This window comes from Lonchura striata, chromosome 30 (assembly GCF_046129695.1).
Source record: "Lonchura striata isolate bLonStr1 chromosome 30, bLonStr1.mat, whole genome shotgun sequence".
Lineage (NCBI taxonomy): Eukaryota > Metazoa > Chordata > Aves > Passeriformes > Estrildidae > Lonchura > Lonchura striata.
The window spans coordinates 4,792,678-4,806,681 of NC_134632.1; the positions used below are offsets into that span (position 1 = coordinate 4,792,678).

The 14,004-nt window shown below is 53.4% G+C and overlaps 2 protein-coding genes across 2 annotated transcripts; one reads left to right on the plus strand and one right to left on the minus strand.

The window, feature by feature from the left end:
- Positions 1–344: 344 nt before the first annotated feature.
- On the minus strand, positions 345–6,765 carry AP4B1 (adaptor related protein complex 4 subunit beta 1). The gene is made up of 10 exons (XM_021536027.2): positions 6,549–6,765; positions 6,243–6,467; positions 6,036–6,166; positions 5,677–5,824; positions 5,034–5,530; positions 4,283–4,366; positions 3,273–3,376; positions 2,908–3,115; positions 2,106–2,390; positions 345–1,696 (listed from the first exon to the last, which is right to left on the minus strand). Exons 1-10 carry the CDS (start codon positions 6,659–6,661, stop codon positions 1,221–1,223), a joined length of 2,271 nt encoding a protein of 756 aa, XP_021391702.2. The 5' UTR covers positions 6,662–6,765; the 3' UTR covers positions 345–1,220.
- A 108-nt stretch (positions 6,766–6,873) lies between these two features.
- On the plus strand, positions 6,874–9,191 carry DCLRE1B (DNA cross-link repair 1B). Its single transcript, XM_021535978.3, has 4 exons — positions 6,874–7,166; positions 7,278–7,422; positions 8,097–8,276; positions 8,353–9,191. The coding sequence occupies exons 1-4, from the start codon at positions 6,978–6,980 to the stop codon at positions 9,189–9,191; spliced, it is 1,353 nt and encodes a 450-aa protein (XP_021391653.2). The 5' UTR covers positions 6,874–6,977.
- Positions 9,192–14,004: the final 4,813 nt, after the last annotated feature.

A 14,004-nucleotide genomic window follows, 5' to 3' on the forward strand; every position in this document is an offset into this window, starting at 1 on the left:
GGCCTTGGACACTTTCCAGGGATGGAAGTTCTGGTGTTTTCCACTTCAGCTCTCCCTGAGGACAGGAACACAACACAGCTCTGGCAACTGTCAGCAGGAAACCTGCTACAGCTAACTGGTGATCTGCCTTTGAGTCCATCTGCAGGTTCACCCTTTACAGTAATTTGGCATTTGAGGCTGAGATTAATTTATTGCCCAATTGCTCCTTAAAGCTTTGCTGCAAGGAAGGTCAGAGAGAAAGGCCCTGTTGGACACAGAGGCAGGAGCTGGGCTGCAGAGCTGCCCTGATCCACAGATCACTCCATCCACAGTCCTGAGGGTTGAAAGAACAAGAAACTCCAGAATCAGCCAAGAATTATTCACCTTTTTATTAGGGAAGTGTGTTTAACAGTGGCAGGGATTTGGTGAAGTGCATGGGAGGCACAGTGCCGTTTGAGGGTACAATCGAGTCATTCAAAGAAACCGAAAATCAGAAATCAGAAGAGGGTTAAAAGAAGCTTGTGCTCCTCACAGAGTACCCTAAAGCCCTGTTAGCTCAATCTCACTGTGTACATCATCCTGAATGAAGGAGCTGGGGGGGAACTTCAGAGAGAATTCTCACCTCAGTACCACATTTCAATTAAAAACCCACATCTGTCTCTTGAAGTGTTGGTTCCAGCAGTCAGGATGTCCCTGCCCACCCTCCTCTGGCACAGCAGAACTCTGCTCACCCCAAAGCAAAGCTACTACTGAAACCAGACAGCAAATTAAAACAAGTGTAAAAGGAGCTAAGAATGAAAGATTCTCTTCTCACTGCTCTGTTCCTCTTAATGTGAGGTAAGTGGCAGAGTCCTGGTGCCTCTGGTGTTTGGTTTGGGTTTTTTTAAAATTATTTTTAAGTCTCAGGAAAAAAACCTCTCCAAAACACACCCCTGAATTCTGCTCACTTCTGGTTCCATCAGTGATGTTTGTGCCTCGTGACACCCACCACAGATGCCACCAGTCCTGTGACTCACACCAGTGACCCTGTCCTTTCCCCAGCCTGGGGGAGGGCAGACCCTCCACCCTGCCCTGTTCCCCAGCCCCAGCTGCAGCTTCCCCCACACCACCTGGGCTTTCCAGGTAATCTGGAAACTCTGCAGTTTAAAACTACCAAACCAGCACTGGGTAGGGTGAGAGAACGCAGAGAAATCAAATTTTCCTGTGCTCTGAGCATGCATCCTGCTGGGAGCAGGGACCAGTCAAGACTCCAGTCCAGCCACTGCCTCCAGGACTGTCCTCAAGGCTGAGATGAAGGATTGCAGTGCCTCTGGCTTTGCTTCAGTTTGCTTCACTGAAACCTGCAGCTCTGAATCTGCTGCCTCAAGCAGGAGCTCTGTGAGGAAGAGGCAGCCTGAGTCATCCTGGGCACTCAGATAAGCTTTCCAGGGCTGGGCTCCAGCTTTGCTCATGGCAATGGTCTGGATGTGCACAACACGAAGGGCTGTCTGGATGGTGTCTGCATGGACAGGCCCACACCAGGGCAGAGAGAGCTGGCAGCTCGTGTCCAGGCTCAGCCAGGTCTTCTCAAACTGTTCTGCAGTCAGGGAAACATCAGGAATCAAGCTTAGGCTGCCTGCATCAGGATGAGCCTTGAGGAGTTCTTTATTCCCTTCAGACATCAGAGTATCAGGATGAACCTCAGGGACTTCCTTATTCCCTTCAGAAACCAGTGATTCTGAAATGAAAGCACAAACACTTGTGAGATGCAGCTCCCAGCTCCACAAAGCCCATTGGATGGAGGAGGGCTGGAACCCCAGTGCCACCAGCAGCATTTCCTGGGCTAGTCAGTGACCAGCCACACACTGCACACCAAATCCCCAAAGCCCTCTGACCTTTTTCCAAACAAACCCACGGGAGAACATCTTGGCTGCCCAGAGCAGCTGGGGCTGCCCCTGGATCCCTGGCAGTGCCCAAGGCCAGGCTGGACAGGGCTGGGAGCACCTGGGACAGTGGAAGATCCCTGCCCATGGCAGGGGGTGCAAGAAGAGGAATTTCAAGGCTCCCTTTAACCCAAGCCATTCTGGGATTCTGTGATCTGCTGGCAAGGGGAGAATGGCTCCCAGAGGAAGGCGAGGCAGGTTTACCTGTGTCTCTGCTGCTGGAGTCAGCACAGGGAGGGCAGGAGTAAGAGGGTTCCAGAGGCTGCTGAGCAGTGGCCAGGGCCCAGCGCTCTCTGCCATAAACTGTGGCCAGAGTGTTGAACTCCGAAGCCCAGGCATTGACAGGCTGCTTGCTCTGGTCCCCCAGGAGCCCCATGGAGGGGTCAGACTTGGGGCTGCACAGGACCCTCCTCACTTCCTCCACCCCAGACTGCAGAAGGCGGTAGTAGAACAGCCCACGGTCTCGCACGGCCATGTCCTGCTCCTCCTCTGCAACCACAGAAATGCAACCCAGGGAGGATTCTGTCAGCCACACTGCCCCTCAGTACTAACACCTCATTGTTAAAGCAGACTGTCAGGCATACAATGCAAGCCTGCTTACAGGCAGACAGCCAAAGGACAAGGGAGAATGGTTTTAAACCAACAGAAGGCAGGATTAGATGGGATATTGGGAAGGAATTGTTCCCTGTGAGGGGGGAGAGGCCTGGCACAGGGTGCCCAGAGGAGCTGTGGCTGCTCCTGGATCCCTGGCAATGCCCAACGCCAGGCTGGACAGGGAAGGTGTTCCTGCTCAGGACAGGGGGTGGAACTGGATGATCTTCAAGGTCTGTTCCATTCTGATTCCATGACTCCACACTCATCAGCCAGCCATGGGCCAGGCAGCAGCCCAAGCCATGGAAGCACCTGGAAGCAGCCTGGACGGCCTCCTCAGAGCCAGGGCACTGACACAGCCTGGGGACACAGCCAGAGCAGGTCCCTCAGAGCTGTGGGGATGCAGGGAACCCACCAATGCAGTAGTAGAGCAGCCTGCCCAGCATGTCCTGGCACTCGGCGGGCCGGGCCAGGAACAGGCGCAGCAGCGCCGTCAGCAGCTCCATCTTCACTGCTGGGAACGACTCCGACTTCACGTTCTCCACAAAGTCCTCCAAGACGTAGGGAGCATTGGGGATCTTCTCCCCATGGGTGCCCAGGAGCCAGATCAGTGCTTGTTTGCCCTGAAGGAACCACAGGAACACCAGCAAACAGCTGCTGTGTGCCACGTGTTGGCACCAAATAAGCACAATGGGAGAACAAATCTGAGGATTTCTGATTTTTGCCCCCAATCTCAAGGCAAAGGGAAGCTGAGCAGTCGTTGTCCATCCTCCCCCTCACCTCACTGTCCTGGATGGTGTCCTCACAGCCAGGCAGGGCCTGGCACACGGCATCTGTGCACTGGGGACACAGCCAGGCCAGGTCCCGGAAAGTACGGACCACAGCTGCAAGAAAAAACAAGTTATCAGCATCCCCCAGGAGTTATAAAAACCACTAGAGAAAAGAAAAATCATTTCAAACCCCCCCTACTCAAGGGGCTGTGTAAATCTCTGCCAGGAGGGTCAGTGCCCTGCCTGAGACTGTGATTTGAGGCATCCTCCTTCCCAATCCCACGACTGCATTTGTCAGAGCAAAGCTGCACCAGGTCTAAAATAAAGCACTGAGACTTCAGATTGTTCCTCTGCTGGAGAGCAGCCTCTCTTCTGGTCACTGCCAGCCTTTAAAAAGCCTCTGACTCATGATGCTTCAGACACACGAGGTTGGAATGACAAATTAAAGCTGACCCCGATTCAAAATGAGGCTCATGAACTTTAGGTCAAAACTTGAAAGGTTTTGCTGCCCACTCAGGCACACCAACAGCTCCTGAGATGGAATTGAACAGCTGAGTGCAAGTGTGTGGTTTTCAAATCTGAGAGCAAGACCAGTTAAAAGAGAACAGCAGGAACAGCAGCGATGTGAAGGTGGATCTGAGGGCAGAGGAGAAAAAAGGAAGCTTGGGCACAACTGCATCAGACTATTATGTGAGGAACAGAAATCACAGAGATCAAAAAGATTTATTAATCATCTTGGCTCTCAAATAGACAGCAAGATGTCTCTGCTGAGCCCTTCACTCCCTGAGTCAGCAGGTGGCAGCCAGAAAGAAGCATGAACACAGCTACAACCCCTTCCCCTTTCCCACAGAGAGCAGCTCCTGCAGAAGGAACACACCTTACACCCCTCAACCCACCTGGAAAACTTCCAGCTGAAGGTGCCAATTAAACTGAAAGCCAAGTGTCTTTGAGTTTGGGATCACGAGCTCCAGCAAAGGCACCTCCTGAGAGCATAAACCAGCAGCAGCCTGCAATGGTTACCTGAGGTGATGTGCTCCTGCTGAAGCCCCAGAAGCTCTGTCAGAATCCCCACACACTGCTCTGTGTATGTCCTGGCAATATTGGCTGCAAGGATGCCAAAAAGACAAAAGAATCAACCTTCTAGCAGAGTGAAACAGGAATCATAAACCCAGCTACTCATCACAGTCGCCCTCCTTTCCTTTCTGACTACTGTTTCTGGAAGTGTGGCCACATGAGCTTGTTCTCCACACCAGGGACATGTTCTTTTTTTTGAGGCCATGCCTCAGAAGATTTCTGAACTTTCCTTAAATATAATACATCAAAAAAGGCATTTTATCATACTCCAACTTTCTCCTTAAGAATACTGTAGTAATTCACCTATTTTTAAAGCTCACAAAACCAAAACTATCACCTTAACTCTCCCCGCACCAGAACTCAAAGAACAAGCAGGTATTAGAGCTCCTCCACCCCCCGCACAGCCTCACTGAATGCTAGAAGGCTCATTAACAAGATGAAATTACACATTTTGTCTAGAGCATCTCCTACAGCATGAGATTCAAGGACTTTCTGCACAACCTGAAGCAGCACAGCGCCAGGACTTGTGAAACAATCAGTGCTCCAGAAACTCTGACACAAACTGCTCCTGGGCAGGTGGGTGTCCATGCTGCTGCAGCACAAAGCAGTGATTTGGTGCTTGCCCAGGCACTCCTCAGCAGAGAACAGCCCCCCTGAAAGGTGCAGGGCTGCAGCCAAGCCAAGGCACAGCTCTCACCTATGGCAAAGATCGCTCCCTGCGCCAGCTCCTCCGACACGTCAGTGCAGTAACCCTTCAGCTCCTCCAGCACCTGCTGCACGTTCTCATCATTCACCAGCTCACACAGCACCTCCATCTTCTGGCATTTGATGTAGTGGGGCTCCGAGTAGGAGCAGAAGAACTTTTTGTAGTGGCTGCTGAAGTGGCCGGGCAGACTCCTGAGGATCTGGCGCACGTGGCAGAGCGCGGTGAAGCAGAGCTCTCTGCTCTCCGAGGTGCAGGCAGACAGCAGCGGGCCCTTCACCCGCACCAGCACATCTGCCTGCACATCTGGGTACTCCCTGGCCAGCACCAGGAACAGCTTGGTGGCTGCCATCACCACGCTGGGGCTGCTGCTCTTGAGGTAGCCGTCGAGCAGGTTGAGGATGTCGAAGAGCTCGTCCTCGCTGCGGGGTTTGTAGCGCAGCAGGAAGGTGAGCACCTCGCTCTGCCCCCACTGGTCCAGGTCAGGCATCCTGCCAGGGGCACAGGGGGCACGAGTCAGGGAGGGCAGGAACATCTGTGCAGAAAAGGCTGCGTCCCCCAAAAACTGCCTGTCTGCATAGAACGCAGGAGAACAAGAGAAGCTCCCAGCATCATCTTAACGCCAAAGAAAACAAACCTGTTGAGAAGATGATGGGCAATGGGTTTGTTGATGACAACACCTCCCTCCTTCTTCAAAATCTCTTCCAAGGCCCTCAGACAGTTCACGACCACAATGGGGTCCTGGTCACGAAGCAAACTGTACAGCTCGTTCACCAGAGCACCATCTGCAAAGCACAGAGCTCCTGCCTTCAAGATCTGTTGGCACACTGCAATTTTCTCAGTCTTTTATTAATTACCTTTAATTACTTTCTCTCTCCTGCCCTGCAGCCACAACGCGGGGGCAGCGCAGGGACCCCAGGACAGCCCTAAGGGCTGAACGTGCATCACGACCACAGCACCTGCAAATCCCCAGCCCCACGGCCACCAGCCACTCACCCACTTCGCAGTCCCCCTGCAGCTTCACCATCTTGGCACAGCCCAGCACGGCCACCCTGCGCACGTAGGATGCCTTGTCCCGCAGCCCGTTCACCAGCGGCTGCTGCAGGTACTCCTGGATCCCGGGCATCCTGCGGGAGGCCAGCCGGCCGTCAGCGGGGCACGGCGGCCAGGGACACGCCCCGGGCCGGCCCCGTTTCGCCGCACCTGAGTCCGCACATGGTGCGCAGGGCGAGCCCCCGCACGGCCGGGCTGGGGTGCGCGCAGTCCTTGCGCAGCGAGTTGACGGCGAGCAGCGCCAGCTGCGGCTGCCGCGGCGCCTGGGCGCGCACGTAGAACGACACCAGCTTCTTCTGCAGCACGTCCGCCACCGCGCCCGCCTTCACCATCTCCGGGAACAGCCCCGACACGTCGGCGCCCTGCGCCATCAGCCTGCGGCGGGCACGGGGCTCAGCGCGGCCCGGCCGCGGCCCCGCGCCCCCCGCCCGGCCCGGCCCGGCCCGGCCGCCGTACCGGATCACGCGCAGCACGGCGCCGCGGTACCGCGCCGGGTCCGCCTGCACGTGCGGGTTCGACAGCGCCCGCCGGAGCTCCCGCAGCGCCTCCTCGCCGCCCAGGTACGGCATGGCCCCGCGCCGGTCCCGCTCCTAGCGCCGCTCCCGCTCCGAGTCCCGGGACCCGCTGCCAGTCGCAGTCCCGATCCCGGGTCCCGATCCCAGCCCTAATCCCAGTCGCAGTCCCGATCCCGGTCCCAGACCCCAGGATGCAGATGCGATCGCGATCCCGATCCCGATCCCGTTCCCGCCCCGCCCGCGTGACCCCCGCGCGCGCAACCCCGCCCCTCCCCTGGCGCGCGGCCCGGCCCCGCCCCGCGCCGCCCGCGCGTGCGCGGCGCTTCCCGCCAAAAGGCGCGTGAGGGGAGCGGGCTCCCCGTCCGCCGCCATGAGTGGGTCGGTGCTGGCCGGGACCCCCATCGCCGTGGACTTCTGGAGCCTGCGGAGGGCGGCCGGCGCCCGCCTCTTCTTCCTATCCCACATGCACTCGGACCACACGGTGGGGCTGTCCAGTACCTGGCATCGCCCGCTGTACTGCTCCCCCATCACTGCCCGCCTCCTGCACCACCGCCTGCAGGTAGGTGTGGCCCGCCTGGGCATCCCCACCCGCCTCATCCCCACCGCCTCATCCCCACTCGCCTGTCCCCTGTCATCTGGCCTGCCCAGCCCTCATACCTCGCCCCTGCAGGTGCCGACGTGCTGGATCCGGCCGCTCGAGGTGGGGCAGAGCCATGTCGTGGGTGAGGTGACGGTGACACTGATCGACTCCAACCACTGCCCTGGCTCCGTTATGTTCCTCTTTGAGGGCACCTTTGGCACCATCCTCTACACAGGTACAGGGCAGGTTCCCGCAATTACAGAATCACAAAATGAGTCAGTTTGGAAGGGACTGCAGTGGGTCACCTGATCCTGTTAGCGTTCAGGAGCACACATAATCAGGGGATATAATTATATGCAGGTGCTTTTATTGAAAGAGCTCTGGGAAACGGGTACAGATCCAAATCTGAATCCGACATGACTTTTGAGCCGAAAGTATTTTATATTCTATCATTATATAACTTACATATTAATTATTAAACTTACATTGTTTTATTGTATACATTGACTTTATTGAAGCATCAGTTTCTTGTGATCTTTCTCAAGCCTCTGACTACCATTTCTCATGATTACTCTTACAATTAAACAGTAATTATATTTAATTACTAAATAATCATCACATCTATTAATGATATAATTTATCATGTACTAGTTACACAGGTGCAGTTCTAGCAAGCTACAAGGCCTACACTATCCCAAGGTATTTTTTTCAGGGCCTACTAAGCTTAATTTTCCTTCTAACCCTAAATCCCCATGATTTAAAAACCCTTTTACTATCAGTCCCAATGCCTTGCTCAAGCAGGGTTGTCCCACAGCACATGGCACAGAATTGTGACCAGCTGGTTCTGAAATATCCTCAGTGAGGGAAACTCCACACCCTCTCTGGGCCCTGCCATCCCTGTCCTTGCAGGAGATTTCCGCTACACGAGCGCCATGCAGGACGAGCCGGCGCTGAGGGGCCGCCACATCGACCGCCTGTACCTGGACAACACGCACTGCCAGCCCCAGCGGGCGCTGCCCTCGCGGGCGGTGGCCACCCGCCAGGCTGCCCACCTCATCCGTGCCCACCCAGGGCACAACGTGGTCATCGGTGAGTGCTGCCCTCCCTTCTGCCAGCACGGCTTGTGTCCCCCTGCGCTGTCCCTGAGCTGCTGCTCCCCCGGCAGGTGTGTACAGCCTGGGCAAGGAGACGCTGCTGGTGGACCTGGCTCTGGAGTTCAGCACGTGGGTGGTGGTGAGCCCCTGGCGCCTGGAGCAGATGCGGCTGCTGGAGCTGCCGGATGTGTTCACCGCCGAGGAGGGCACGGGCTGGATCCGTGCCGTGAATGTCACCGAGATCTGCTGGGACACGCTCGTCACCTGGAATGCACAGCACCCCACCATTGCCATCATCCCCACGGGCATGCCCGTGAAGGTCACCCACCCCAACATGCACCTCATCCCTTACTCGGATCACTCGTCCTTCGAGGAGCTGCGCGAGTTCGTGAAGTGGCTGAGACCTTGCTCCATCATTCCCATTGTGAAGGGTGACATGTGCCAGGATTACTTTCAGGAATACCTGAAAGTACCTGAAAGCTCTGCTCCCCAGGTGCTTCCTGACTTCAGAGTCCCAAAGCCCATGCATGAGTCTGGACAGCAGCAAAGCCAAAGGAGGGGGCAGAAACCCACAAATGTCCGGAAAAGATCCCTGGGGAGTTCTGTGCCTCGAGGGGTTGTTTATGAGTCCCCAGAGAAAAATAAGGAGAAACCTGAAGCATTTACAGGTGTTAAGGTTCCTCAGCACGACTGTGAGCCAGGTCTCTGCTCAAAAGAAGGCTGCACTTGTCACAGAGGTGAGAGGGAACAGCTGGGAAGAGCAGGAGCAGCACCTGTTTCCAGTGAGCACCTTGCAACTGGATTTGCAGAGCAGTATTTACTCAGTCCCTTGAATGTTGTAAAGGAGTTTTCTGCACAGAAGTTTGATCAGCTGGTAGAAGACTTTCTTCGGAAGGAGGACGCGCCCTGAAAAATCATGTAGCACTGCTGGTGCTAGTGCAGCAGGTAGCAGTGTTTCATTCTGCTCCGTGCTCAGGTTTCCCATTAGGAGAATGGAGCTCAGCTTGGGGCTCTACTTTCTTTACCTCTTTATAGAGGACAAAGAGGAAACTAGAGCCAGTTTGTAGATGGTACTTCTTAAAAACTTAATTATTTTTTTTGTCTCTGTATCTGCTGTGTCCCCACACTATGCTGGGCACTGTGGTCCCACTCTCTGTGTGCCTTGTGTTCACCTTTTGCAGTGACTTGCCTGTCCCCTGTTAGAAAAGTCACTGAGAGGTTGATTCAAGCAGAGCTGCAGAGAGTGTGAGCTATCTGCAGCTGAGAAATTGATAGCTGGAATGTGATTAAAGGAGCAAGGGGGGAATCTGAGAGCCACAAAGATTCTCCTTTTTGTTAAGTTTATGATACTTCACTGATAATGAGCAGTTCATTCCAAAGTGAATTATGCATGTCCTGTATTAAGGTGCATTTTAAAAATAATGCTTAAAGAAATCTAGAAAATGAAGTGCCTTGAAATCTGATATCTGTTAATGTACAAATACTTCCAGCTTTTGCATCCAGCCAGCCAACTGCAGCTGGATGTTGTCCTGCTCTCCTGAAAGTGCCATCTCACTGCTAATTATAAGTGTTTTTTTAGGTTTGTGGCTAGGAGAAGTAGGAATTTTCTGGGTTATTGAGTTGTGGGCTTTGCAGAGTGGGTCACTAAATTCTCTGCAGTCTCTTGCACCTCTGAATTCTGTTTGATTGTAAAGCACTCCTGGTAACTACCAGTGTTCTGCCTTCCCATTCTGCCTGCTCTTGTCCTGCTGTGGCAAATTGAATGGGAGATAAAAATAAAACATTAGCATGGTGGTGTGAAGTGATCAGTCTGAGCAGCATTGTTTGCAAAGATTGTGACTGAACAGCAGAAGTGGCTCTGTTAGAGGCTGGGCACTTTCCCACTCTGGATCAGCTGCAGAGCCCTGGCTGGCACAGCTGGGAAGTGTCTGTAGTGTGACAAACCATTGGGTACCCACTGCAGCTGACTGTGCCAAGCAGCACTGCCAGCATTTCAAATTGGCCCCTCATATGGTCAGGGCAGCTGGAGTGGAAATGGTCACTGGACACTGTCCTGGAACAACAAACCAGTTTGTTCCTCAGCTCTCTTGAGCCGCCTTTTGGTGCTGTCTAGGCAAAGTGTTTCAGAATTTTCTGAACACAGTGTCCTACAGGGCCTTTCCAAGCGGCAGCTAGATGGGTTGAGTTCCCTGAATTGGGACAGAAAAGGAAGTTTGCTCTTGGAGGAGAGCCAGGCCTTGTGCAAAGCCAAGGTGCCCCTGGATGCAGCAGTCCCAAACAGCGCTGTCTGGAACAGTCAGTGTCCACAGCCGGAGCGGGGACGTTTGGAAAGCTGTTTGTTTGGCAAACATGAATCCTGACTCCCAGCCCTGTGCTTTCCCAGGCACGGCAATCTTTGTCCCTGTTACATGAGGAGTGCCTGTCCCTGGAACTGCTGTGGCTCTGCCTGCCAGCTGCCACGGGGACGTTGGAAGTGACAGATCAGTGTCCTGTGAGCGGCACACAGGGCAGCTTGAGCCTCTTGCTGTGGGCCCTGCTGTGTCCTGCTGCTTGGAGTTTTCTGTGTGGATGATTTCCTTATCAAACTCAACTGCAGAGCTCTGTCAGGTGGGTGTGAGTAGAGACACCTGCACGTTTTGTAACATGGAAATGACAGTGCTGTGCTTGTAGTGTGCTGGCTGCTGCTGCCTGGGAGATGCAGGCTGTTATTTAAATATTGTTGAAATTCAAGTGACTCATTTGACAGGCAGGGAGTGAAGCACTGCCTGAACTCCCAAATTCCAGGTCCTGCTCTGAGCAGGCTCTGCACTGCTGGGGAGGAATGCTCACCTTCTGAGTCACTGCTCCACTTGGGCATGTTGCAAATAACCTGGGAGATCTGATGTTTTGTGGCATCCAGCCTTTCCTCTTTTATTCTTATCATCTATTTATTAAAGTCAATGAAGTGGAGAACCTCCTGGTCAGCCTCTGGGCAAAAAGGAGTTGTAAATGGTAATTCTTTACAGAGGTAAATCTGAGCTTTAATCATGCACAAACAAGTGAACATTGCAGACTTCAGAGTCTGGGGATCTGCATCCCATTTCTGTGTGCTCAGTTAAAGCTGCAGAATAAAATGCTGGCTTCACTTTCTAGAGCTGAAAATGTAATTCCTGTCACTTAAAGAGGGAATTATCCATCATGCCGAATCAGGGCAACCTAACATTTCTCTTTGGCTTTAAAAGGCAATAGATGCAGGAAAGACTTGACCAACAGTTTGTTGGAGACCTTTGCCTCAGCACAGCAGGTGCACAAGGCATTTTAGTGCCAAACATTTCTTCCCTGTTAGGTGTTTAAATGCTACTTTTGTGTGCTATCCTAAAATGCTGAAAAATAAAATGTGTCCTTGTGGGGAAAATTGGAATTGCTGACTGTTGGGGCTTCTGGACATCCTTCAGCTTCCCCTGAAGATGGGTTTGGTGATGGACCTGGCAATGCTGGGTTAAATGATATTAAATGAATTTTCCAACCTAAAAGATTTCATGAAGTCTCCTGGCAGTAAATATTTGGCTCTTACAGGCCTTGTTCTCCCTCACACTTGTCTCCATGATTTCCCTCCTTTCCTGCCCCCCAGTCTGGCTCACAGGGGAGCAGCTGGAGTGTCATGGAAGCAGGCTCTGAGCCTGCTGCTCCCAGCTCACCTGCACTGCTGCCCACACGTGTGCCTTGCTCACAACAGTGGGAAGGAGAAGCTGCAGCCCAGCAGTTGAGGGATCTGAGGGCTGCACGCTTGGAAACTTCTGTTATCCTGCTAGGGAACAGAATGTGCTCTGAGCAAAGTCCTCCCAAATCTCTACACACAGAGCATGCTCCAGGTCTTATCTCTGCTCCACAGTTAGGAACCAAGCCCCAGTGGGGGGAAGCAGCTAGGCCAAGGCCTTGCAGAGGAACAAGGAACAAGCTGAGTTCCCTTTGGCAAGTTTTCAGTGCTGTTTTACCAAGCTGTGATCAAATTCTGGCATGTTGTGAGGGCAGGTTCTGGAGCAGAGCTGCCTGGGGAGGGTCAGTCACTGCACTATGAACAGCTCAGGTGGCTCTAACTTCTCAAAACAGTAGGAGAGCAGAAGGAGAGCCCTGTTTATGCTGTGGAGAGGAGAAAATGCTCTCTAGGTTGTTGTCGAGAGGCAGAGCTAAAGCTTGCCTTGCTCCTGTGCTCCACAGAGACAAGTGTGTAATGTCACCTTGCAGGGAACACCCAGAGCACTGCTGGGTTGGGTTTCTGACTGTTTCCCCAATGACAAGGCCAAAGCACTTCCAACAACTTCTCCCTTCCCTGCTGCAGAGCTGCTCTCTGTTCTGCAGCACAGGGGCTTCTTTCCTAGATTAAAAATCTGCAGTGGTGAAAGCTTTCCTTCACCAGAAAATGAATGAGTTTACATAATTAACAACACAGTGTGTTGTCACTTTGGACTTATGCTAAAGCCTAAAATCATTGTGCTTTTTTATGGAGTCTTCTGTAAAGGTCTAGAACATGTTGAAAAGGTTGAGTCACCTCGATCATTGTGTGAGCTACTGCCTTCAAGTGAGCTCCTGTGGATGTTCTGTGTGTGTTTGTGATTCTTTCTGCTGAATTTGGGCTCTTTTGCCATGGCCACTGCCGTGCTGAAGTTCTCACCGTGGCTTTGCCTTTGGCCAAGCCCCAGCCTGAGGCACAAGCAGCCATGGGTTGTGCAATAAAACCTTTGGGACAGACCTTGACCAGGAGCTTCTTGGCTGGGACTTGCTGAGCAGATGCTGGGGGAGGTGAGGATCGTGTTCCATGTGAGCCTGCAGAGAATCGTGCCAAGAGGACTGAGTCCTCCGTGCAGGACTGTGACCTGCCTGCCTCAGAGGGTGCACAGCTCCTGGACAGTGTTCTGCTGGAGGGGGTTCACACTGTTCATGTAAGCAGGAAGCTGGGAGAGGTTTTATAGAATCACAGAATGGGTTAGGTTGGAAGGGGCCTTAAAAGATCATAAAGTTCCAAACCCTGCTGTGGGCAGGGACAGCTTCTACTACACCAGGTTGCTCCAAGCTATGCCCAACCTGGTCTTGGACACTTCCAGGAATGGGGCAGCCATGGCTTCTCTGTGAATCTGTGCTGAGACCTTACTACCCTCTGAATAAAGAATTTTTTCCCAATATCTAATCTAAACCTACTCTCAGTAGGAATTTTGTTAAGAGTATTTGTAATTGTTATTTTTAAATGTTGTCAAGTTTTGTACGAAAGCCAATAAACGTCTCTGTGACACTAACTTTGGAAAAGGTGAATGGAAATGCTGTGGAGTTCTTGAGTGGGTGATGGTGACCTGATCGGACTAAATCTCTTCTTGGAATCATCTGGCCTGGTGCCACCTCCCTGCGCTGGCAGGGCCATCGCAGGTCACACGGCACAGGATTGTGTCCAGATGGGTCTGGAATGTCTCCAGTTAGGGAGACTCCGCACCCTCACAGGAAAGAAATCCTTCCTCACGTTCTGGTGGAACTTCTGAGCATCAGTTCCTGCCCGTTCCTCTGGTGCCATCGCTGGGTCCCGGAGCAGAGCCTGGGCCTTGCTCTGACACCCGGAGCGCGGCCCGGCTGAGCTTCCCGTGCCCGGCCCGGTCCTGCTCGGGTGCCGGTGCTGTCCTGTTGGGTTCCCTGGCCCGGTCCCGTTCCGTTCCCCGGCCCGGTCCCATTGGATGCCCCGGCCCGGTCCCGTTCCGTTG